At 48.1% G+C, this 26,220-nt stretch overlaps 1 protein-coding gene and 1 long non-coding RNA gene across 7 annotated transcripts in view; one reads left to right on the top strand and one right to left on the bottom strand.

The window, feature by feature from the left end:
- Positions 1-26,220, top strand: part of ADA2 (adenosine deaminase 2) — a 55,882-nt gene that overhangs the window by 14,923 nt on the left and 14,739 nt on the right. For 3 of the 5 annotated variants that reach the window (XR_003533757.1, XM_027680749.1, XM_027680746.1), the window contains 3 exons: positions 15,360-15,685; positions 18,032-18,257; positions 25,085-25,295. Coding sequence is in view for 4 of the 5 variants with exons in the window: in XM_027680746.1 (XP_027536547.1) it covers positions 15,360-15,685; positions 18,032-18,257; positions 25,085-25,295 (763 nt within the window). In the remaining variant the exon portion in view is untranslated. Of the gene's footprint in view, positions 1-14,063; positions 14,304-15,359; positions 15,686-18,031; positions 18,258-25,084; positions 25,296-26,220 lie in introns of those variants that run through there. The other 2 variants (XM_027680748.1, XM_027680747.1) reach the window with 2 other exon arrangements.
- The window catches only part of LOC113966263, a 29,274-nt gene continuing 8,938 nt past the window's right edge, over positions 5,885-26,220 (bottom strand). The window contains exons 3-5 of one of the 2 annotated variants that reach the window (XR_003533758.1): positions 18,220-18,354; positions 7,472-7,603; positions 5,885-6,506 (exon numbers count right to left, since the gene is read on the bottom strand). This is a non-coding gene — a long non-coding RNA (uncharacterized LOC113966263). The remainder of the gene's footprint in view (positions 6,507-7,471; positions 7,604-18,219; positions 18,355-26,220) is intronic. The other variant, XR_003533759.1, reaches the window with a different exon arrangement.

Below are 26,220 nucleotides of genomic sequence, written 5' to 3'. Positions count from 1 at the left end.
AGTTCCCTTCATGTTGTTTTCCCCTGGCTTTTCCTTTGTTTCTTTCGTAGGGAAGCAGCACATCATTATGACTGGTCTTTCTCTGGAGCTCTCCTAGCCGAGGTCATTACTTAGCTTGTGAGATCCAACGAGGTGGCTGTTTGTATGGCTGTGAGACCCTGAAAAAGCAGCTAATCAATTCAGAAAATCATCTGGGTGGTAACCCCACTGTCAGCTTATTTTCTTCCCTTCCACTTAGACATCAAACTGGCTGAAGAGGGCTCTGGGGAATGAGGCAGGCACTGAGAGCTGCTCCTCTGCAGACACATCTGTGTCTTTCATCAGCAGGGCTCAGGGAATACCACTAACTGGAGAGGGGAAAAATCTCTTTGGAGCTGAGAGGCTGGCGGTCTCTGTCCTCTCGCTCTGAAGAGACCCTGCCCAGTGGGGAAGCAATCGTTTGAGAAGTGGCTAATGCACTAACACTGTTTGGCAGAGACTGTCACGTAATACACAGAACTGGGGGAGGATGGGGGCAAAACACACAGCAAGGAGGGCAGTGTTAGGCTACACCAGTGAGCGCACCCTGGTTGCCAAAATAGCTTGTAATGGCTAAGTGGAGCAGCAACTGGCAACAGCACATGCAAATGGCCTTATGGTAAATGAACTTACTAATTGTTGTGCTTCGCTTTCACTCACTCTTTCTCTGGTTTGTGTCTTTGGGCACTACACCAGAACTGGGAATGCTCGGAGCCATAAAGCCTTTACCATCGCCAGTTTTAGTTACTAGAAATAAAGATGCACAGCATCTTGTACTCTGGGACTCTGTGGTGTCATTCAGAGAAAATAAGTCACATCTGAAAGGCGTTCTCTGTCAGACCAGCTAGCCCTCTGAAGGGGGGTGTGTGGATGTGCATGGCTGTGTCACAAAATCACAGAATGGTTTGGATTGGAAGGGACCTTTAAAGGTCATCTAGTTCCAACTGCCCTGCAATGAGAAGGGAGATATGTCTTCAGCTACATCAGACTGCTCAGAGCCCCATCCAACCTGACCTTAAATGCTTCCAGGGATGGGACATCCACAGCAATCTTCTGTGCGCATCCTATTCCAGTGTTACATCACCCTCATCATGAAAGATTTCTTCCTTATATCTAGTCCAAACCTAGCCTCTCCTAGTTTAAAACCAGTATCACTTGCCCTATCACAACTGGCCCAACTAAAAAATATGTCCCATCTTTCTTATAAGTCCCCTTTAAGTACTAAAAGGCCACGACGAGGTCTCCCCAGAGATCTTCTCTCCTCTAGGCTGAATAATCCCAGTTCCTTATAGGAGAGATGTTCTGTCCCTCTGATCATCTTGCACAGCCCTCAGGGTGTGGGAGTCATTCCAGCAAGTCTCACTGCCAGCAATAGCCCTGCTCTGGGAACTGACCAAAACTTCCAGCCCAAGGCATTACCAACCACCCATTGCCAAGCACCCAACAGCCACCTGGAGGGGCAGGGGGCACCCTAGCTCCCTGAACCCTTTTCCATCCCATGAGGCATCAGGGAGGCTGCTGGGGGCAGAGTGGGACACCAGTATCCTCTACATTTCGAACCAGGAGACCCCAGTCAGCACCAGCACCCCCAGAGTTCTTAACAACCACCTGCCATAAGGAACATGGCACAGCCAAAACTGCAGCTCCCACTGCATCACTCTCAGTCTTTCCTGATGCCCTGGCTGCTTCTGTCTTTTGTCCATCCTGAAACCTCCAGCATCACAGGCAGGGACCATAGACTGGAATGCTCTGCTTTCCTGAAGGTCTCCCTTTCTTCCCTTTCTCTATGACTCAAAACTGTAGATTTATCAAGCAGTGCAGCAGATCAAAACAAAAATGTTTGGCTGCTGCATCTTCTATTCCTTATCCAGCACACTATTTTTAGACACCAAAGTCTACCGTAAACCAAGAAGTTTAATACTGACATTAGCTGCTTTGACTTCTAAATTTTTTACTGAGCACAAATTCATTTTTTATCAACAGATTATAGAAATCATGATATTCAGACCTAAAAGTGACAAACTCTTTCAAATATCTGTAAAAATGAAGTAGTATTGTCTGCTAACCACACTTGACTTGTTTGCACACCAACAAAGCTGAATCCACCACCTCAAACTCCCATCCCATACCAAAAAGGGCACATGGCATTTTGTCCCCACATTCTAAGAAAGGTGGGGAGAGAAGAATGGGATTTTATACTCCTTTGAATTGAAATTATATAAATTATGTAAGTTGCTGTTTTGTTCTACTTACATGCAAGATGTCATTAAGCAAATGTCTTTTCCATAAAGCCAAGAACACTCACACATAGCTATACTTTCCCTATTTTCCATGCATGGTACAGTGGTTCTACATTTATTTAGCAACAATACTGAACCCTCTGCAAAGGTTTTCTGTAAGTTCAGAATGGGAGAACAGCCTGCCTTTCAGGTTTCCTTCCTTCTGCAAGGTCGAGTGACATCCTGAGGTCTCCTTTTAGAAAGCTAACAAACCATGTTAGAAGAATAAAACAAGATCTTTAATGGAGAAGGCTTGCACTCAAGAGAACACACAGCACTGACCGAGGCCACAGTTCAATTCTTTGGCTCATTTTCTGCAGTGACACGGACAAGACAACTGCACACTTTTTTTAGAAGCAAATTCTGATTCTCTTCACAGACAGGCAACTTTGTCAAAGGATTTCAGAGACAAATGAAAGGCTTTAACATTTATGAAATAGTAAGTGAATAAGTGAAAAAAAAAATTCCTTGAAATTACTGTTTAAAAAATACCCACCTCAAATATGGGAGAAAGCAGGAAGTTCAACTACCTTCAAAGACATTGCCTTTCTACAGAGTAAGCTCAGTATAAAATGAAGATGTGAATTTGTTTCCTTTGGTCTCTCCAGCACTTCAAATAAAATAAAGCTTTTATCCTATTATGTTTTAAAGCATGACTTCCAGCAGAATAAACAGTTCTTGCCTTATTTCCTCTATTCTACATGAAGTGTCCTACCCGTGGATTTGGCCAGCAGTCTGGAAAATGTCAAGGTTAGGAAAGCCTGAGCTTCATTTGGTTTTCACAGATCTGAGTAATGAATTGTTCATTTTAAAGTATTGTTTTAGCTTGAAAAGCGAGTCTGTAGCCCTGGCATCATGGGGTTCCACATCTGTCTCTCAGTTTCTCTGGACCATGTTTGCCCAATTTAATAAAAAGGGATTTTTTTTTTTAATGTTTTGCAACCCTGAAAACTAAACAGGAGGCCTGAGGCTTTAGTGGGGTTTTCCTCTTCATATACCCTTATCAACACAGCAGATTTTGCTTGCTAACACTTTATCTTAAATCTCCTACACTGGCATTGCTATTGCAAGAAGACTGGATAAACCCAAGGTGCGGAAAAACGAAGAGCATCAAGAACTTGCTTTTGACACTAGACAGAGTACTTGTAATTCTGAATGCAAATGGGAAGCAGAACCCCACAGAAAAAACAAAGGCATTTTCCTCCCCAGACAGGGTTGAGTCAAAGTCTTTTTTTCCCTTCTTTTTGTTTGCAGTTTGATAAAACTCCATAAAAGAATGAGCAGCTCAAAAAGATTCACTGGGAACTCATCTCTGTGCTTCATTGTGTGAAAATCGGAGATATTCTATTACATCAGAAATCGTATCAGGACTATTGAAGGCAGTATCTTTTCACACTCTTCACATCTTACCTGTGGAACTTGCTTCTGCCACATGTGATGAAGCCCAGGGGTCTTAGCAGATTCAGAAAAGAGTTCAGCTGGTCTCAAACATTTTTACAGGCAATTTTAAAAGCTGTAATAAAAGTAGCAAAAACTTATAGTGATGTAAGTCCTGCTTACCAAAGCTAAATTCAGCCTTTGCCTGTGGAGTTGGGGAAACGTTTCATCAGTAGGGATGTTCTCCTGCTCCTACCTAATGGAGGTTTTTGTGTTCCCTGCCCATGACACTGATCCCTGGCAAAAACAAAGAGAAGAGAGGAAGAGTTAGTTTGATCAAACACAAAACCAGTTTTCCTACTTCAACTGCCGAGCACCGAATATGCCCACTGTAATGCTGACCAGTCCTGAGGGAAATGCAAGGTTAGAGGGATGGCTCAAGGGAGAGGTCCACAAAGTCCTCACCCCAGGAAGGGCTTGTGTTAGGCACTTATGAAAAAGTGCAAAAAGTCTTTTGCCTTATAAAAATGTCTTGGAGGAAGGAGTGAGTTCCACAGCTGAACTACCTGCTCAGGTGGGAAGCAAACAAGCAAACTTTCTTCTTATTAGATTTATTTCTGCCAGAGGTTGATTTCACTGGCTGTGCTGCAGCATTTGCATTTCCAAAGGGAAAGTTCCTAAACGTTTTCTCTCTAAAAGTATTTTACCTGTTTAAACATCCCTGCACGTTGCCAGCAATGTGCATGTACCAACTGCAGTTGCTTAAGGGCTGCTGGCCCAGGGACACAATTCCCTGTGTCACTGGCTGCTGCAACGGAGAACAAGGATTTAACATCACCCAAAAAGGGACCAGCCTGGTGTGTCTGCTCGATTGTATGAGAACAACTGGAGCTCAACCACCATATCCACACACTCAGTGCTGTTCACACATGCGGTGGCCTGTGGCAAGGCAGTGGCTGCCGAGTACAGCAGATGAGTGAAGGGGGAGAAGAGCAGCCCCCTGACCACAGCCAGGACCGCAGGGGGAAGCATGAGGGTCACACCCTAAGCAAACCTGACAGCACGTATGAGCGTGTGTTTAGGGGTAGCTCTTAGCAGAAGCCATAGTGGGCAGATTGTGCCTAAGTGTGAGAATCCCCAACAGTGGAGAGAAGACTGAGACTCCCCTGTGCTTTCTCCTGCCCATTGCTGCTCACCTTACCTGGCTGTGTGGGGAGAAGGCACGCACAGGGCTGGCTTGTCCTCCCTGCCTAAGCTGGTATGTTTAATTTCCTCCCAGGGTGTCCACTTGTTTCCTGGCCACTGCACGCTGCTTGACCAGCCCATGGCCTCCACAGGCTCTGGGGCCCTGAGGAAGGAGGGTGCAGCCAAAGAGGCAGAGCACTGACTGTCCCTGGGGTGGCTGTGCATGGGATTTGGAGGGGGATATGTTAGAGGTGGGGAGCAGGTGGCACAGTGCTGAGCTGCTCAGCTGTCGTGGGGCTGCAGAGAGACGGACGCAGCTGGGCGAGGGAAGGAAAGAGCTCAAGGTCTGGCAGTCTTTCTGCTTTACAGGTCTGCGGCCGGCACAGAGGCAGCAGAGAGTGATCCAGCTGGGATGCAAGGCCCTCGTGACCCCTTGAGGGGCTGTGCTGTGAAACACCCTCACAGGGGTGAGATGTGCACGCACAGGGTCCGTGACAGCCTCACCCCAAGGCCCGTGCTGCTTTGTGCTGGGGCCAGTACCCTGGCAGCAGCCCCTGCTGCGTGCCAGCAGGGGCCTTGGCAGTGCTCTCTGGGGCATACATTTATATCTGCTCATGCAAATAACCTGGAAGTGTCCCCCGGAGTGGGACAGCTGGTCCCCGGCAGCGCTTTTGGGAGCATTCTTTATGTGCCCATGTAAGTACCCTGGCAATCTCTTTTAGGGCTCGCCAGCAGGGGCCCTGGCAGAGGCCAGGAGGCAGTGTCTTGCTGGCTGAAGCCATGCCAGCTGAAGCTTTCCAAAAGCAAAGCTTTCTTCTGCCCCAAACAAAGAGCCAATGTGGCTGGCGTCATTGATTTGTTTCGTGACTCGCTGCTTTTAACACGGCAGGAAAAGGCCAAGAGGAGTTTTAATTTGTCCAAATGGTTTCAGACAAGGTTAATACAACTCATCGATAAATGACACTTTTCATTAAGTTTTAATTACCATGTCATTTCAACAGGCTGGACATGCCCTGCCTCCTCTGCATAGTCAGTGGTGTTTGTTGTTTTTTTCTTTAAGGTGCGCTTCCTTGAGCTTCGGTGATTAATTTCCATTGTGGACCTGGGAGCTGACAGGCTGCCGGAGAGCCCGACTGCCTCAGAGAATTCCCCTGGGCCCCCATCCCCACGCTGGCAATTACAGCTTTACATCCGTGTGGTGACGGGTGAGGCATGCTGGGCTGAGACAGTGGCAGGAGGAGGTGGGCCAGCAGTTTCAGAGGCATTAAGATGCTCACAAACTAAAATGCCATTGTTGGATCTTCTTTCTTCATGCTAATGGAGGTGCTCCCTTCCAACAAGCTGTGGCCTGGCTGTGTCTCAGTGCCTGCGGCACAGCCCTCTGTGTCTTTTATAAAGCCTGATTTCTTGTACTGCAGTAGGGCCTTGCTGGAGAGAAGCTGGAAGCAGAGTTTGGACTAAAATCTTTGAACCCAGCACACTGCTGTACCTTGATACACCATAGTCTTGGTCCAGAAAGGGTGCTGGTGGATGCTATTCCTCTCTTCTCCTCAGGGGCTGGTGAGGATAGCACAAATCCTCAGGGACCAGTGAGGATGGCACGATGCTGAGCAGTTGATTTTTCCTGTCATCACTCAGAGGTGGGTTCTAAACACCCGAGAGAGATGCAGACAGGATCTGGTTCAGGTCCAACTCAAAACAGGGTGAATAAACAGAAACTACCAGAATTGCTGGAGTCAGAAGTTCAGTTTGGCTGATAGTTTTCCCTCTCCAGAATGAAAACATGAATATTGTTTTAGCTTAAGAAGGTCTGTGCGTGCCCATATTACCCCTGAGGCGGGATTCCCTCCTATGCACTGCACTGATTTGTGTCCCCAGCACTGTTTCAAAATTTTGCTAAAATGGTTATTTTTACATGGTTTACAATTCCCCTATTCACTCCCTTTTTTAACAGCAACTTCCCACATTCCTTTCCATGTGATCAAGATCAATTATAAGAGTAGAGAACTTCACTGCTGCAGAAAGCAGTGTCTGGTAAGGACCTTTTACTTTAAAATGCCCTCTGCTGTTACCATAGGCATTTGAGGAGCTGTGGTGCTTCAGCCTGGAGATTGGCAGCAAATTACAGTCATCTCTTGCATCTACACCTGCCTTCAGAAGGCTCACACAGCATGGTGTCTAGTGTCAGGACTCTGAGTACATCCCCTGGGGGTTTGGCTCCCTGGTCTCAGCCTGACTTAGATAATCACACAAGTGTCTGATGTTGAAGAGAGCTCTTCAAAAAAGCTCTGCTAAAAAGGCCCAGTGAGGGCCTGTCCTGCTGTTCGCTAGCTGAGGCTCTTGCTCCCCAGCTGGGCAACCTTGCAGCTGTGTTGCAGCCATGCCTGTGCCATGTACCCTGTTTATATGGACCTTGGCCTGTGGACTTCAGTCCCTGAGTTGACCTTGGATCTGTCTCGTCACCATGGACTTGCCTGGCAATCACTGGACTGTCGGCTGAACTTGATTCCCATCACCAGACCTGCTCTGTTCTCCTTGGTTAGGTATCGTGGGGCTGTGCCTCTGCCAATGTGGTCACTGCCCCATCCTGCCTTCTGTCACCCTCTGCTCACCTTCCTCCATGGAGCAGCCAGCCCTCACTGCTTCCTCCCAGCTGATGCGCTGACTGATGCCTGTATCCCTGATATGTCTTGGGATTTTGCCTTGGCTGTCACCAACAGAGTGAAACCACAGTGGGAAACAGCCTGCAGAGGACATATCGATCGGGTAGAACATAAAGGAAGAAGCTCTCACATATTATAATGCAAAGCAGGGATGGACAGCAGCATTCCTGCATGTATGTGCCACATGCCAAAATCTTGCTCTGTGCTTCAGTTGAGAGGGCTGTTTCTCAAACTGAGGAAGGCCATGGGAAAGGCGAGTTTTAGGCAGATGGTGATAATGGCTCCCCAGGGCTCCTAACACGTCACTCTGGATGGGGCTTTACTAGGTGTGGATTGGGATCCTATGGGAGCTGGAAGGGATGGTTCCAACAGCTGTGCTTCCACCCACAACTGATGGCTATACAGTGAACCTCATGGCAGCACACTCAGGGCCATTCTCAGCAAGGTTCAAGAGCCAAGGCTTGCTCACTGGTGATTGAAAGAAGGTGGTCTTGAGCTATCTGTTCCCAAGGTGGGCTGAGAACTGGTTGTATTCTCGTGAATACCAAAAGATATGGGCTGTTTGTCTCAAAAACCCTGTAAGCCTCCTTGAAGCCTCTGTCCGTGCCTCACTTTGTGAGCTCAGTGATCACATTGCAGCTTGTTGCTGAAGGTCTTGCAAAAGTGGCACTGAACTATGTGTTTCATGCCTTTCTGGTCATCCAGGTTAGGGTGGGTGCACTGAGGACTTTGCTGCTTGCTGTGGTGATGCAGGGAGTGCTGTAGTGCTTTGGTAAAAGAGCACCTCTTGGGGCAATGCAGTGATTTAGCTGAAGGTAAGAGTGTACCTGCAGGATAAGGCTGGGAGGTGCCAGGGGACAAGAGGCACAGTGCTTTGGGCTGGGCTGAAATGCCTCTGAAGAACAGGATGAACAAGTCTAGGCGTGCCAGAAATGCCCTGAGCTTTGTCTGTAATGATCCCAAGTGGCTGGGCTCTGCTGTTGAGTGTGTACCCTGGGCAGGTGGCTGCTGTTGTGATGAGCACTCTTCACCTTGCTTTAAGCTCTGTTGCTCAGGTGTTGCTACAGCTGATAGCAATATAAATCCCCACAGAGCCCAGCCCTGCCTAAGGAGCTGGGTAGTGCTTGGGGGAATGATGTTTTGCTGGCAGTGCTACTAGTGCTGACTGGCTTGAAGCCAGTGTCTGCATTTGTGTATGGTGTATGGAGGTACCTGTAAAGGGAACGATGTAGAAGCGTTGTTTTGACATCTCAAGGCTTTTAATAAAGTTTGGAGGTTTGCCTAGGCAGGATGAAGCTTGGCTACAAGACAGGCACTTTTGGGCAGTCAGGTTTTAACTCAAATGCTCCTCACTACAGTTAACTTTGTATTATAAACCCATTCCAAATGCTGACTTGCTTGCCTCGTGCACAAATGGAAAAGAAACCATACAGAGTGGGCTGATTTCTGAGCAGCTGAAGGTTCAGTGTAGCTGCCAATGTGGTCCCCAGCCTTTGGTATCCTCTCTTCCAAAACACTTCTGGAGCCTTAGAGTATAAGATAGAGCCATAGCTTTGGGATGCAGTGTAGCATATGTCTTCTGGTGGGAATTCTATGAGAGCCCAGGGTGAGAGAGAGAGAGAAAGGTGGTGCTTTGCCACTGCAAGACCTTGTGCTTCTTACTGATTGGTCTTTGTGATGGTGGAGCAACATGAGTGATGTAGATACAGAGAAATGGAGAGCCAATGAGATGGGGAGGTGGTTGACATGGAGACACGGGATGTGCTGGCAGAGGTCACGGGGAATCTCACAGCTGCAGTGACCATGGATGAACTCAAATCCTCTCTTCCAATGTGTGATGGACTCCAGGGACAGAAGTGGGAGGATTAGGGCAGAGTTGTGGTTGGCTTTAGGTTCTGGTTGGGAAAGTCAAAAATGAGTGGAATAGGAGGATGGGAGTGGGAAGGATGTTTAGATGGAATATAGCTTTTAGGAAAAGGAATTTTGCCCCACTTTTTATACTAGGGCCAACCCCCACCCAACCACACTGATCCCTGGGAGTCACCACAGCCTGCTGATGGATAGATATCATGGCCCAGGCAGGAAACCTGACGTGAGAAATGCAAAAAGCAAGAAAACACTTCCCACAGTGGCACTGGGCTTCTTTCTTCCCCAAAGTCATCCCCTAGGGAAAGTGAGTCAAGTACACTTGCTAATATTTCAGGATATTTCGGTTGCCTAGTTTGCTCTCATATTTGCCTCTGTAGGTAGGAGAGGGAGAGAACACAAGAATACAAATAATAAACTTAAGGCTCCGCTAATAGTCTCTGGGAACCTTTACACAGAAACCTTGGTGACAGCTTGGGACCTGTCCTGGATGGTGCTGAGCCTCTTTCCCAAATACCCAAGGCTCTCAGCTCCTGCCCTGGGAGCCCTTGGCAGCCTGCTGTTTGCTCCCAAAGCAACGGGGTGCTCATACACACCAGCTCGCTTTGTTTTGTACTTCCTCTTCCCAGACCTGCAGTGTGTGGTAACAGCAGCAGGGAATTGGGAAGGGCATGGGTGGAGGATTTTGGAGGAAATGGTACAGTTTCACTTATTTATTTGCATGCTAAGCTCAGAAGAGCAGCAACAGCTTGGTGTGTGCTGGCTGCTGCACTCCTCTTGTTGGAGCTTGGAGTTGTTTGGCTCCCGGAGCTCTGAGACTGCTCTTGTGAGCAAGATTTGAATTTCTGCAGGTGTGCTGAGAATAGTCCAATCACCTCGTCTCGGTTGCTGGTCAGAGGAATTCATGGCTATTATATTTGGAAGCCAGGCAATGATTACAAATCAATGACTCTGCTCCTGGAGTGATTCATCATTAATCGTGGTGTTTAGCTCTTTCCCTGGCTCTCTCCAACAGCAGCTCCCATTCTTGTAGCATCTCAAGTGTCTTATTCATTTTAAATCATTGGATAGCTATGGCTGAGGAGTGGAAGGACAGATGCACTGAGACATGGTTGTGCAGCTAAGGGGAGGGAGGGTTTAGAAAGGGGGAAGGAGCACCTTGAGGGTGAGCAGAGCTTGGCTGTAGACTGGGGAACAATGCTGCCAACAAGACCCAAGGCAGACCAGCATCCTCTCTGCTCCAGGGCTCTCACTGATGTCCCTGCTGGGCTGGGAAATGGCCCATATTTTTGCCTGGCTGGGCACAAAGTGGGGTGGAAAAAAATAAAAACACCAACCTGTGCCCAGTTAGACAAAAGCAGGGGTTATTTAGCAGTCCAGTGGGGAGGTTTTAATCATCCCAAGCGTCCCAGGACAGGCTATTCTTAATAATAATGTATAACACTTAGCACTTACGTGTTTTAAGCATTTTGCAGGCGTTAACCAGGGACTGGCACTGTGGTCTCACCCAGGCCCAGCAGAGGGGCAGAAACTCTCCACAGTTTATCCTCATTCACCTGTGCACTTGCTCCCCTGTGGCTGTATTCCAGCCCCTTGTCCTACCTCATGGTTTTCCTCTCCAAATGGGACTATGTCCCTTATGCAGACTTGCTGTCAAACAGCAGCCATCCAGCCATTGTCCAGGGGACTGTGGCTATTTCACTGGCAGATACAGCAAATAATCACTGAAGCTAGGCAGGGAATTGGTCCCATGTCACAAATGAGGCAGCTGGCACAGATAGAATAGATAACTGGTGAGCTGGGAACACGTTTCTCAGCTCCAGCCTTCTCTTCCCAGCCTCTAGGTGATATTTCCAGGGCACAGCTTAGACTTCAGCATGTCCAGAGAGGCGGGGAAGCTGAAAGACATCCCGCCCCTCTGTACTCTCAGAAATGCTCCTTGATTTGGATCTGGCTTATGCAAGATGGGTTGCCCACACAGGAAGCACAGCCAGGTTTGCATCACAGCCTCAGGACCAGCCTCTGCTGGATTTGTTATCACTGTAGCCTTTGCTATCACCTACACACACTGCCAGGCTTTAATCTGGGGCTGGGATCTGCAGCAGCACACAGCAAGGTGACCCTCCACACAGAAGCTGCAGCAGAAAGGTGGACTTTGCAGGATGCTGTAAAGCACTGTATGAGATGCTGAGCTGAAAGACGAAGTGAAAAACACAAATCCACAAGCCTAATGCTGCTGCTGCCCCTGTGGTCCTTCCCCCTTCCTGCAGTCCCACAGTTGCTTGTGCTTCCCTTTGCACTGCTGCTGCAAGGGACTGAACAGTGGGAGCAGACACCCGGCTGGGGCCGCAGCAGGGAAGGTGCAGGAAGGAGGGATGGGAAAACATGCTGGAGTTGACTGTATCTGTCACCTCCTAGAAGCTTGAAAGGTTTGAAAGAAACTGGTCTGCATATGGAACTGAAACCGAACCAAGAGGAATTCACTGAGAGCACTAAGTGCTGGCCACCAGCTATTTAAAGCTTCCCATGCATCTGACATGCAGCTGGGCATAAAGAACGGGTATGCCTGCAGCTCGCACTGACACACCCTTGGCAGCTTTAAACTGGGCTTTGGAACACTGCCAGGTACAGCTGCAGCAGCTGGGAGGTCAGCGTGGGCTAGAAACCACCCAGGAAACCAGGGAATAGCTGGGCTACTTGATGAAAGAGAGGGCATGATTGGTGCCCCTATCAGCCCTAGCTAAACAGCAAGTGGGACCAGAGCCAGGGAGTTCCAGGTTATTTCAGGAGCCAGCTAAGACTGGACAGGAACTGCAATCAGTTTTGTGGAGTGACACACAGGACTATTGCACAACCTCCAGATGGGCTACCCACTTCTCATCAAGAATTCAAACCAGCTGAGAGATGCATTGGTGTGGAAACAGCCTCTATAACATTCCTTGTTAGTCCTTCAGACAGGGCAAGTCTTCCTATACCATGCCTCCATTCCCCGGGAGGTCTGAAACCAGGGCTGTGAATGCCTGTAGGCACTAGAGGAACCCAGGTCCTCCCACAGGCTCCTGGCTGGTGGCATCCATACCCTGGCTTGGGTCGTCCTGTTCTCCCTCCTTCCACCCTCCATGTCCACATGGATCCTGCCTAAAAGAAGCTGCGGTCTTATTTCACCATGAATTCTATTTTCAGAGCATGTACCACATTTTAATAGGGAGCAAAGCATCTCAAACACCTTCTTATTTCCTAGCACAACCCTCACAACATCTGTACAGCACTCTCCTGGCAATGCCTGCGACTGCTTATGTGAAAAAGTCCCATTAAAGAAGTGTTTTAGCACTGGACTTCAGTTTTGTTTTTCAAACTCTATTTGACAGGATGAACCAGTTGCTGCAAATCTCAGAGGCCCTCTGGCAGGCATTTCCAAGACTCCTGCCTGGCTGTAAGCTATTTGAGATCCTTCACACAGCATTTTAACCCCCCTCAATGCTCCGCACTGGGAACCTGTCTCCAGTGCCTGATTGCACTCTGCAGAGACAGTTTTTAAACTGCTTAGGCTGAATTTGGTTTTATGAAACTAATGCCGGGCTTTACTACTATGAGATAATTAGAGCAATTCCCTTTCTTCACTTATATTGCTCCCTTGAGTTATTTGCAGGCAGAATGCTTGTCCTTACTGAACCATCCCTTTTCACTCCACGCACTTTCCTCCTCATCCTTGGGTTCCTTTCATCAACTAATAGTTGCTGCTGAGAATATTTGGGTCATTTTTCCACACCTTTGATCTCCCTTTGGGAGCAGGATCATCTACAGACTGAAGAAATATCCCATCCTGCTGAGGAGCAGGCAAAGGGGCACTCTGGCCATGCTGCCCTGGCCAGGGCTTGGAGAGTATTGCAGATCCCTGGCTTATCCCTGCATGGATCCTGGGATCCAGCTTGATTGCAGCAAAGAGTAAAGGGACCAGGAGAGGAGGAAAAGCTGGCAGGTGTCCAGCTAAGTTATTCAGAGTGGGCTGTCCACTCTGCTTTCAGTCTGTTTCAGTATTGCTAGATAACAAAATATAACATATTATTGACCAGATTCCACTTTCTCTGCCTCAAAAACTATCTTTGCGACCGCTGTGGGTTGTTTTCAATAGCTTTTGGCTTACAAGAGCTTTCTCTTTCTTTTTATTAAAATTTAAAATCGTTAAAAATTTGATTAAATTAAACCAAATGGACTTTGTTCTCCACTGGAAGCTGTTTATGTAACATCTGTTTTAAATAAGTTCAAAACTCAGTCCATTCAACTGCACAAAATAAAATGCTGAAAATACTGTATCTGTTGTGATTTTTTTTTTTTTTAAATCAGACTGTTCCCCCTCCACCTGACTTACTTCCCAGGCTCAAGCTCAGTCCTGTGTGCCCGATGCAGTCCAGGGGCAGCCTGCTGGATTAACATTTGCCTGATCCACACAGCTGGCAAAGACCGGGCAAAATCGTTTAGAACTAATTGTACAAATTGCTGCTTTTTCGGATAAAAAAAGCATTAGCAAGCAGAATTTGCAGTGTTTTTTGTTGGCATTAAATGCGCTGCGCTCTATATCAGATCAGATAGCCGAACTTATGTGTGTTCCTGGGACAGTCTGAGCAGGGATCCCTTCAGCCGCCTGCCCGGGCACCCGCGTCCCGCTTTCTCATCACCTCCCCCGCCTCCTCCTCCTTTTATATATTCATGAGGCAGCACGGCCGGGGATAAATAAAAGCCGAGCAAGCCGGGGCGGCAGCACAGGAAGAGGAACTGTGAGCGCCGGCACGGATCCTGCCTCCTTATCTTTGCCGGGACAGTGCCTGCCGGCTTGCTGGGGAGATAACTGTTCCCTGCTCTCTCGGGCGGCAGCTGGATGAGCTCTGGATGCGAGGAGGAGGCAAGTTAACAGTAAGTGAGTCAGTCTCACCAGGGGTAAGATAACACCATTTTTAGAATGTGTCTCTTTTTAAGTTCAGAGCCAGGCCTGATGTGAGGCTGCATCCACCCCCCTGCTCCCTTCCCAGCTGATTGCTCCCCCAGCACGCATTCATCTCCTGGGATCCACTACTGGGGCCAGAGGTATCCTTGTGGGCCCACAGGTGGAGGAGAGCCTGGAAGCAGAAAACACGTGCACAAGCAAGGACTTTCTATGTAATTCACAGGGGACCATTTCAAAATGTTGAGCCCTTCTCCAGCCTGTTTTGCTCTGGAGAGAGACTGGCGTGGAGGGCCACTAAAGCCTGGTGTTGAAGGATTATGTTGCAGTTGTGCTTTTCTGGGGAAGGGCAGAGCTCTCAGACTTCACACGTGCCTGTCTCCTATGATCTCTTACTACTCCCATGGTCTAACTTCCATCCTCTTTCTTCTGGGATTGCAAAGAGACACACCTCTATCACTGCAGAGGAACCTATGGGGTTTTCTGCCCATAAGTAACCCCTCTGAGAGCTGGATTGTACTGAAAGGGTACAACAAGGTCTTTTCTTGACTGTAGGGAATCAGGATCTGATTATCTCAAGCCAAAGCCAAAAGCATCTCAAGTTCTACGGCCCCTGCTTCTGCTACTGGGACACTATCAGCACAGCCAGGACTTCATCACCAGCACCCCTTATTCAGACAGGGCTCTATCCCAGGTTGCAAGCAGAGTCCTGACCCCCCACCAATCCCCCATTCCAGGGCTAGACCTTTGCCACGTTTCAGGTCTGTGTGACGTGCTGCCAGTCTGATCCAAGGTTCAATATCTGCTCTTCACCCTCTCCACAGTCTTGCTGTGTGCAATCAGCATCATGGAGAGTGTGCTAATGCATAGTCCTAAATGCAGGGGACAGTGGTACCACGTGCTTCCCTCAGCACTGAGCATCCAGTTGGCCCATCCTGCAGAAGCTGTGGAACAACTTCATATCCCAAGGGCTCATTGCTCAGATGTCACTTCTCACCTCTGCTAATGCTTCAATCTTTTCCCCTTGCCTAGGTGCAACTCTAAGATGAAGCCCTCAGCTGGACAAGGCGTAAGGCTGGCATATGTTCTCCTGAGTTTGGCTCCTCTCTGCCTTCCCACTCCGCTCTGGAAGGACCGGGACTCCCTAATGCAGGAGGAGAAAGCCCGACAGACAGGGGGCAACTTGGTGCTGAGTAGGCAGGAAGAGCAGCTCAGTACAAAGCTCGTAAACCTCAAGAAGAAGGAAGTTGCAACAGCCACAACCACGGGACAGTTTCCTCCAAGCATGCACTTCTTCCGGGCCAAAAGCCTCATTGATCAGAGCATGGTGTTCAGCATCTTAAAGCGCATGCCTAAAGGTAGGCTTGGCCTAAGGATTGCTCATCTTACCCATCCTTGTCTCACCTTCTGCTTTCTGTGGCTGAGCCAGGGCAAAGCATGAGATGTGTGAGGCAATCTTATGAGAGCTGTAAGTCGTGCTCCCTGGGTTCCAGGAAAAGCTCTGCCTCTGAGCTCAGGGACAGGGCAGGGGGAAAGAGGAAGAGGGGGATGGATTGGATGAATACACATTTCCAGCAATTGTGGCATTTGGTTTAACTTACAATATGGATCCTTCAGCCTTTCAAGAGTGAAGAAAGGGCAGAGGAAGCACAGACAACAAGACATAACATCCACATTTGCTCAGCATGTTCCAGCCAGGGCCTTTCTTTTTCCCACATACACATTTCACAGACGTGCTACCAACCTTGACTTATTCTACAGCTTAGCCAAAAGTGCTGTATCTCCCAAAAAGACTTTCTGAGGGTAGTTCTGCAGCAGACCTGGACATCTACTGGAAAGTTGGGGGCACTAGAGGAGGAAGAGGCTACCTCCAACACTGCAAGTTTCTTTGCTTATTGTATACAAATCAAAGCCTGAGTACTTCCAGCACTTAAAGTAGGCTTGTAAAAGGAAGAGAGAGCAACTTTTTACATGGGCAGATAGTGACAGGACAAGGGAGAACAGTATTAAACTAGAAGAGTAGAGATTTAGATGTTAGAAAAAAAGTCTTTGCTCAGAGGGTAGTGAGGCACTGGAACAGCTTGCCTAGAAAGTTGTGAATGCCCCATCCCTGGAAGTGTTCAAGGCCAGGTTGGCTGGGGCCTAAAGCAACCTTCACCACTTCTCTCTCCCAGTTTCTGCTGTGGGATGCAGATCCCTGTCTTGCAGCATCCTAATCTATTACTGTAAATGATTACTATACCAGAAATATCATTATCCTTTCATTGCTGAATTGAGCACTAGAAAGAATTTTAAAGTACCCCCCTCTTCACCTACAGTGGGGTATCATCGATACCAAGTTGAAACCGAAACAAATAGTTAACACTTTTCAACACAGGAGATGTTAAAATGGGTTCTTGGAATCTTCACAAGAGCCATAAGGTTTTAGGGCCAAGATCACATGCTTGTAGCTGTTTGAGTAGGATCTAATCTTGATAAGAGCCCCTGGGAGTTCCTGTTGTTTCAAGCACTATTGTCAGTTCTGCTGCTGCTCACATAGGAAAGAAGGTGACATTGCCAGCGAGAGGAGGGTCAGATCTAGACAGCTGCAGCATGGCCAGTCTGTCACACTGGCTCTGCTGACAGCAGCAACCACAGTTCCTGAGCATCTTAACAGCCAGTCCCTCTGTCTGCACTGGGAGGTTATACACATTAGAGTCTATATTAGATTAGTCCACTATAAGTTTTAGTCTTGAACTTTGTCTAATGCCAAATACATACCAGTCTTCTGTCTTGTTCTTGCTATTCACGTTCTCCCTTTACCCCTAAGGCCATCAAAGCTATTCTGTCTATGAGGTCTCCCCTAGACTAATAAAATACATATCTAAGACTTCAGCTCTCACAGTATCTTCCCTTTACAAAGATGAAGTTTAGTTCAAGCACCAATGGCCTAAGGGGTCTCTGCAAAAGGAGAGATTTTAGCCTAATGAAACGATGAGGAAGGTGAGCATACAGAGGATGCTTCCTGTGCCAGGAAGACTGGCAGTTGCCAGCATACTGCACAATGACAGAGCATCCCAGAGGCCCTTTGTGTTGGCCAGCAGCAACTGTACAATATAAGCGAGTGTGCTTTTGGTAAGACATAGCAGTATATTGTACTTCTGCATCTGAGTGCAATTCCCCAGTGTATCATGGTCTGGGATTTTGGTGTATGCCAGAGTTTCAGAGAGTTGAAAGAAGAGCCACAGACTGGCTGCAAAAATTGAAGCTGGGATTCAAACAGCTTAGATACAGAGCTTTGCTTCAGGTGTGCCAGACAGTTAGCATGCCTTGTAAACTGCTGCCTACGGTGTGAGTTCCTCTTTAAATCAGTGGGGCCTGAGCCAGCTCACAGCAAAGTCTGTCTGAAAGACCTTTAATAACTCGGAGCATTTTCCATCCCAGTGGAGAAGCAGAGCTCCCTATTGATTTCCCCCCTCCCTGTGCTCCCAGGGAGCTGTCACGCTCTGCCTGCCCAGTGTTTGATGTGGAGGGGGCCGCATCCCCTAGCCCGGGGGAGGCAGAGCAGCCGCGCAGTCTTTGCTGGGAGAGGTCACTCACAGCCATCTAGAAGCTTTTCCAGATGCCTCTGGATGGGCAAACTCAAACTATTATCACATCAAACCTCAGTTCCTTCTTCTCAGCTGCCTTGACTCATTATTAGGACGTACTTGTCCTCCCACCAGGTGCTGTCTTACACCTGCACGACTACGCCATGCTGAGCGTGGACTGGCTGGTGTACAATGCCTCCTACCTCCCCAACTGCTACATCTGCTTCACCCACACGGGCACCGTCCGATTTCGCTTTTCCAAGCCGCACCCTCCTCACCCACTGCCAGCCCAGTGTTCCCAGTGGGTTTTGCTGGAGACTTACCGGAAACAGCTGCACAACGTGACTGAGTTTGACAGCAGGTGAGTGAAGAGGGGTTGCAAACCTGCTGGTACTCCATGGCAGCACTGTGTAGCCAGCAGGATTATTTTGGTCCAACTGTCCCATTCGCTTGCTGCTCTGGAAGTGGGGAATTCTATTTAGGACTGCTTACGTAGAAAAAAACGATATAAGAGATTGAAGGCTACAGCACTAAGTGCAGCACAGTTAGAGACCACAAAAGCTGAAGTTTTCTGCGCACACTCACTCTGGTCATTTGCAGAGACACGCTGAGGACAGTGGTTTAAGTAGATTTATGTGACCTGCCCCCACCTCTCCTCAGCACCCAGGGTGGATGTGCTCCCAGCATGGGACAGGGCTGCATGTTGCCTCATCCAGTGAGGTACCCAACAACTGGATGAGGAAAGCCAGGTAGCTGACGAACAGGCTCTCCCCAACAGCAGAAAAGGCATTTGTAAAGTCATTGCCTTGATTTGGAGTAAGAAGTTGGGCAAACTACTTATGTTAATTTCTGCACTAGCAAAAAACCCCCAAAGCAGCCCAAAATAAAACCCAACCCAACCTCTCGCTCCACACACCAACCTTGTTTTCTGCAGGCTGTCTTTGAAACCCCACTGGCATCCACCACCCTGAAGCATGAGGCACTCATTCCCAACAGGACCCTCACTCAGGCAGCAGGAGCTGTGACTCACCATCCTGCCCTCAGACAAGGGGTTAGTCTCAGCCTGGGCACTGCCTGAGCCAACAAACCCCACTCAGGACCTCTGCCTAGTGGCACTCTTCCCTCCTCAACATCCTCCTGCTAACAGAGCTTCTCCTCTTACAGGCAAGGCCTCCTATAGCTGTCCAGGAGCTCACACCTCAGATGGCTCCACAGAGCATCACTCACCCTCTTGTAAAAGCTTCCCTCCCTGCAGGCATCTCCTACCTTAACTGCTGGCAGCCTATTATCAGTACACAAGGCATTAGTTGGCTGCTCAGCAGCCACCTACCATCTAATCACTTACAGGTGGCTGGGAATAGCCTGGCTCCCCCTCCAGCTGAATCATATCTGCCCATCCAGGGGCCATTGATCCCTGGACAAAGCCCTGCCTAAAAGGCCAGGAGGAAGCATACAGTTCTGCGTGGAATAGGGTGGGGGCTGGAGAGAGCACACTAAATAATGCATGAAGTCAGACACTGAGCGATGAGGACAAAGGAAAATATTGAGTAGACATCCATTCAGAGGGCACTGCTGTCCATGGCACTCCCGGGGCTGGGGTCTGCTAAAAAAAAATAGTATGGGATGTCATGTGATGAAAGAGTATCGCCATGCCAACACATAAGGAGAGGCTGGATTGAGGTGACACAGATGACCCTAATTACAGCATTTCCTAAGTGAAACTTGGTATGGTTTACTGTAATGCCTCCCTCTTTAGGGAGGTTTTTTGCTCTTAAATAGAGACCTTTTAACTCTTAGGGAACTGGTATCCTCTCCACACAGAAGCTGTCTGGTCTTTGTTCCCTACAGATCTGGAAAGGAGGTCAGGTTGGGAAGCTGAGGAGCTGCCAGACCTTTGGCATGATATTGCCTTCCCTTCTTGACAACAGCAAGGGGCAGGGCAGAGGAATCTGACTTTACAGACTATCACCCACTCTCCCTCTCTTACAGAGGTACAGAAGGGAAGCAGAAAGTCATGCCAGACCCCAGACTCTTGACCTTGTATATCCTGAGGCTCAACTGCCCTGACACGTCATGGACAAAATAAGATCTAGTGAGAAGTCACTTATCTATGTTTTCCAAAGAGAAAACTGGTTCCCCATTAGCTCCATGCCATTTCTACAGGGAATGATGAGGAGGGAAAGATGACAGCACCAGCTCTCTTCAACACCACCAGGAGACCCATAAATAATGTGCAAGAGATTGGATTTTGAAACAGCTTCACTTCCTTAGAGCCCAAGCAATTGCACTGGGTATTTAGAACTGTCTCAGGAGCAACCCTTAGCTGTATTTGTTTTCAGTTGTATTTCCATCTCTGTCTGGTTGAGGCTTGAGGCCCAGGCATCCTATGCACCTGGGAGACTGGAGCTGTGTATTATTTGGTTACCTCTGTTCCTGTTTGGAAATATGACTTGTTTTCAGAGGCAGTATTACCACATTCCTCTTCTTTTGTGTTAGTTGTCTGTCTAGTAGTCACAAGTCAGAGCAAGACTTCAGTGTGTCAGGCACTGCACAGGGACATGAGACAGACTCCGCTGAAAGGGTCTCCCCAAATGTGGAGGAGAAACTGAGGCAGAGACCAATGATGTGATTTTCCTCAGCAAACACGTGCCAGAGCAAGTACAACTTTGGATCTCTCGCATCCTCGGTGCTCACTTATTCATTTGAGTAGGTTGTCCTTCATTTCTTGCCCTTCCGTGCTCATCACCACAAAATCACAGAGGAGTCATTGCGCATAATGTGCAAACACATGGACAAGAGCCACATCGAGGCACTTCCCCTCCTATTTTCATCTAATCCCTGGGTACTAGTCTAGGGGTTAGGAATGTTTTTGGCCGTCTGGAAATAGGTCTCTAGCCAGGAATAGGCCCCAATCTGTTCTGCTTCTCAGTTTCTGGAAACTCTCCCAGTCTCTTGAACATGTGCATCCCAGGCTACCTCTTTCCTGCGCTCCTCTTTGCCCTTGAGCACTGACAAGCTGAGAGAAAGCAGATGTCAGAGGAAAGAATGGATGGACAGTTGGGTGGTTTCAAGGAAGTGTCAAGGGAATATGGCAGCAGGGAAGGGCTCTCGTGCAAGACAGAGTGGATCAGCAAATGTAAAGGGAATAATGGAAATGTTTTTGAGAAGCTGCACCTCCTTCATCTTCCAGCATTCCTTGACCTGGAAGGGGTGGGAGAAAGAGGTATCTGCATTACATTTTTGCTGTTTGTGTTTTTAGGGACATATACATTTTTGTGTGTGTGTGTGTGTTTTGGAAGGATGTGTTTTTGCTTGTTTCCCTCAAAAGAAAGTCTAATCATTCCTATTCAAAACACACACGTCTCATGGGCCAAGACCCTGGAGTATTGTGTTACTGGTAAGCTTCCAAAAGGATGCTATTAGGAGAGTCAGGAGACCATGGGCCAGGAGACAGTGAAAGGAAGGGAATTTTGCTTTGAGACTTAAAAGAAAAAAAACAATCCTCACTTATTTTCTCCTCAGTCATTTACAATACAGGAGAATGACATTTTTTTTCCCCCTCAAGATGCAGCATAATGGCTACCATCTCTAAAGAAAGAGCATGCCCCTAGATATTTAAGGAAACAGCACTGACATTCCAGATATCTGTAAAATACCACCGCACACCCCCCGCCGGCAGCCCGAGGATTAAGGCCGTGCCCGGCAGCACAGCTCCGCCGGCCCAGCGGAGCTCTCCATCACCAGGATGAAGTCATCTGTGAGGAGCCGACACCGCGGCTGAGGCTGCGGGGACAACTCCCATGGGCACCAGCGGCTGCCCAGACCACCATCACCTTCCCCTCCATGTCCTCTGACTGCCTTATCTCACAGAAAAATAGGGCAGTGTGTGCATTATGAGAGGGGGGAAAAAAAGAGAGAATAAAAATCCAGTACAGAAACAAAGCACTCCACTCCCTCTACAAGTCTCCCCTTGGGGAGAAGAAGAGGGGATGAGAGAGCAAGAGAAAGCGAATGAACCACATGTGACAGATGTTAGTCACACTATTTAATGCACCACTGGAAGACATTTAGATACTACAGTGAGGAGAGGGGCATAATTACCCATTGAGAATAGAAAAAGAAGCAGGAAAAGGAGTCCCTTTAAAAACAAGGCAACAACACCCTTCGCTTCTTGCATTCTATAGCACAAGAAAGGAAAACTGGGGGAAAAAACAGGAAAAGAGAAAGCAAACCCACAGTTGAAAATAAATAATCCATAGCTGGTCATTTTAGCTGTGCCCCTTTGGGCATATGCATTGCAATAGCATTGTTTGGTGCATATATGACATGACTTGGAAGGCTATTTGTAGTCTGCACCTGATCACTGGCAAAGGCCCATTCCAGAAAAGAAGGAAAACATGCATTTATGAAGTTTTACTTCATCTGCATGAGCTACTGATGGCAAAAGCCCCTGAACCCTTAGGAGATTATCTAGTTATCAGGGATGGATAACTATTATGCAATAAATCTTCAACAGTTGTAGGGATCAATAATCAGTCTCAAAGGGAAGGGGATTATAAAGAAAAGTACAGTTTGATTTATGTGCCTTTAGGAGCAGGGTGGTGTGGGGATTTATTGCTGTTTCTAGCCCAAGAGCACAGGCTAAGTAAACAACCACAAGTTTGTACAGCTAGATTTAAAGGCGGGGAGCGGAGCCCTGTGCCTGCTCATTGCTGGAGGAGCCGAGTTCTCACAGGACAAGGGGAGAGAGTGGTGGGAGCCCGACTAACCACCCATCCTTATCTGAAACGAAGCTGCACGGAGTGGCGAGAATGGGCTTGCACGGCCTTTTGATCCACGGGGAGGTTTTTCCCTCAGTGCTTGCAGGGCTGGTGGGAACAGCCCCACTCGGCTCTCGGCTCTGGGCAGGTGCTCTCTGCTGGCGTGCGGAGCTGGAGGGGAGCTGCCCTTCAGCCAGGAGGGAAGTGGAAAAGTCTCTTTTCCCCAGCTCTTCCCACACGAAACCTCCTCTCCCCTCCCTGACGAGCGGCAGCACACCCTTTCTGCCGGTGGCTGGCCTCCACCGGAGCTCGGGCAGCTGGATCAGCGCCTCCAAGATGCTCCTGGCTCCTGCATTCCTGGTTTCTAGGGTGATGCTGCAGTGTCTCCCACTGCTGCATGCTCCCTGCTGCCCGCCCCTTCCATGGTCCAGCTCGGTGTCCTCTGGTTGCATGGATTACTGAACAGTAGCTGGGGTTGCCCAGTGTCCTGTGATAATGGCACCAAAGCCCCTATTGTAATGCATGGGAAGGCAGAGCCCAAGTTGCTGTGGAAACCTTAACTCTGAATTTTCCTGACTGTTGAGCATTTAAAATCTCATCCTGAACAGAGTATGAGCATCTCTTTATGAACAGTTTTGCTTCTAAAATTGTTCCTGGCAAAGAAATTAACAGAGTGAGGAAGAAAGGAAACTGCAGCCCCTGGAAGAGCACCCTTAGAAAGTGAAACAGCAGACAAATCCTGGGGGAATGGGCTCTGTTTTATGGGCATGATGGAGGGACTCCAAAGGCATGTCTCTGTCCAGGATGTCTTAGTTTATGAGTTTGGACCAGATCACATTTTACATCTGTAGCGGGGGGTGGTGCTAATACAGAAGCGTCCTGGACGAAGATAATAAGACCACAAATCAAACCCACACCTCCCATATAACAGAGCAGAACACTGCATGAGGACAGAGGCCAAGACATCAAACACAGAACATTATTAAAGATCAGTAGCTGTTATTGAGGGGAAACAATATACTGGGATGAAAGCTGAAGCATGGCTGAAGGTATTTCTATCTGAACCTGCTTAGCCCCTGACATGAGATAAGCTCCAGGCCTGGCCTGGCTGGTGAGCCCACCCACCTGCAAGCAAACAGCTCTACAGTTTGCTGCAATGCCTTCCATTTTTCCCCCCAGGAATGAAGCTAATCACCTCTATACTGCCATTTAGACTTTGCCCGCTGGCCTGAGAGATTTATTATGAACTCCTCTTCAGGTGACCACCAGCTGTTGCCAGAGGCAAGGCTTCAGGTGGGATGAAGGCTATCAGCTTGTCAGAGGATGGTGTGGTGGCACAAACGCTCACTCTGTCCTAAATGCAAGTTGTCACCCACAATTAGGTAATCTTGCAATTACTGGCTCCCTTAAACTCTGCTTGATAACACTGCCCCCCGTCTCTCTGGATTTCTGAAGGAAGCTTATATGCCAGCTGAGTTTATGGAGGAAACAGTGGGAGTTTCCATCCCACTAAGGAAAAGCCAGGACCTTCTTGTCAGCTGTTTCCCTAAAGAAGGTATCAGCAAGGCAGGCAGGCAGGGTGTCAGGGTTGGTCCACTGGTGGGGGAAAATAATTTGTGATTCACAGTTGTTTTCCCCCTGCTTTTTTTAGATGGCGTATTTTGAGAATACGAAGGTACCAGGACAACTTATGGGCTCAATAAGCGGCTTGGTGGTGGCTCAGTACATGGCATCTCCTGGAGACCCAGTCTGCCTTTAGATAGTGAACAGAGGGCCAAGTGTCATAACATTTTACATGCACTGAAGGTGCTTGGGGGAATATATTGTCTGCAGGAGTAGTGTACTTGCCTACTTTGGGAGTAAGGATACCCCTGGGCAGCAGAGTGCAATTCTTGTGATATAAAAGCACCATACTTGCTTTTGTAACCCTATTACTCTGATTTTGTCCTTGAAAAAGGGAGGGGCAGGTTTTGAACACCTAGTCTTACCCTGCTTACAGCTCAACATGTTCTTGTATGACTTCTGTACCAGCCATTAGAACAGTAAATACAGGTGGCAGAAAAATGACCTGAATGCTTTCTAGTTGCACCAGTTGCTGTTACAACTGTTGTACTGCAGTGCCAGTTGTACTGAGTTAGATTTTGGGCCCCTGTTGTGGCAGGAAGGGCTTTGCACCTTCTCTTGGTCCTGCCCAGGGAACACGTGCCTCCTCCAGCACAGCCGCTGCCCTGATGCTCCCCAGAGCATGAGAGAGGGAGAGTGTCATGGGCACAAAGCTTGGTCTCTGACAACAAAAGTCACACCTATCCTGGAGGAATCTATTTCCTCCTGTACCCAACACTCAGCTGCCAGCTGGTGGCTTTTTGCATGCTGAAAGCCAGTTATCCTGTTTGTTCTCCTCATTCTTTCTCTTTTCCCTTCTCTACAGCTTGCTGAGAAACCTGACCCTGGTGACAGATGCCCCTGAGCAGGCCTACCCTTCTCAGGCTTTCATTTGGAAAAGATTTGAAGAAGTCTTTCTCATTGCCTCTGGACTTATCTGCTATGCACCTGTGTTCAAGGCCTATTTCTACCAGGGGCTGCTGGAGCTCTATGAAGATAACGTGCAGTATGTCGAGATAAGAGCTATCCTGCCTGCAGTACGTATTTTTTGGCCTCTCTAGTATTCTTTTAAATCCTTATTTCTCCATACCTTTTCTCAAGCCCTATCTTGAATTTAGTTTTTGGATGTTTGCATACCTGCCCTTCTAAGGATGCTGGAAAACCTGGATCGTATTCAAAGGTCTTTGTTGGAGATTTGCATAGGCAAGGGCTTGAAAGTGAGACATGCTTTGTTCTTAATGGCTAAGGGAGATACCTACTGTGGCATCAGCACAAAACTGCATTGTACAGTCTGACTGGGAGATGTGTCAAAATCTTGCTTATTGGGAAGATGTATCTCAGCTTTGTCTGCACCAGAATCACCTGTTCCATGGCAGCTATTCTTGAAAAATTTCCTGTCTTGCATAGAGACTCATTCTGGGATAGCTATGTTATTTTAAATCCTCAGCTTATTTCAGAATGATTTCTCTGAATAGGCTCAATAAATTGGCAAAGCACTGTCTTGCACAGTTTGCAGACAACCTAAAATTTTGGCTATGTATTTTAAGCATGAACTGCTCCTTTCATTGCCCCTAACACTAAAATCTGCTGGAAATGGTTTAGGCCTTTCTCCCTGTGTGTCACCCAGAACTGGTCTGATTGTCCTACAAAGCCACTCTGCCCTAATGCCTTCCCAAGCACCAGCAGACCACACCACTGTTCTTTGGCTGTGTAACAGTTCCCACTTTCCCAGTGAAAATTTCAACACTGCAGGCACACCTTTCCCATACAATCCTCCAGCCCAGCTCCAAGAGGGGTAGCATGGGGTTGGGAGTTCTGCCAGAGGGGAAAATGCCTTAGCAAAGCAAACAAATCAGGGCTGCTGCTCCTCACTGCACCACCTACCTCCATATTCTTAACTATCCATTACAACAGGAATGAAGCTGCTGTACAAGGTTCATCCAGAAGCATCTGAAGGACCAG

Source organism: Neopelma chrysocephalum, unplaced genomic scaffold, assembly GCF_003984885.1.
Source record: "Neopelma chrysocephalum unplaced genomic scaffold, ASM398488v2 Primary Assembly neopelma1_59, whole genome shotgun sequence".
Lineage (NCBI taxonomy): Eukaryota > Metazoa > Chordata > Aves > Passeriformes > Pipridae > Neopelma > Neopelma chrysocephalum.
The sequence above is the reverse complement of the archived record's forward strand: the minus strand, read 5'-3'. Positions and strand labels throughout refer to the sequence as shown.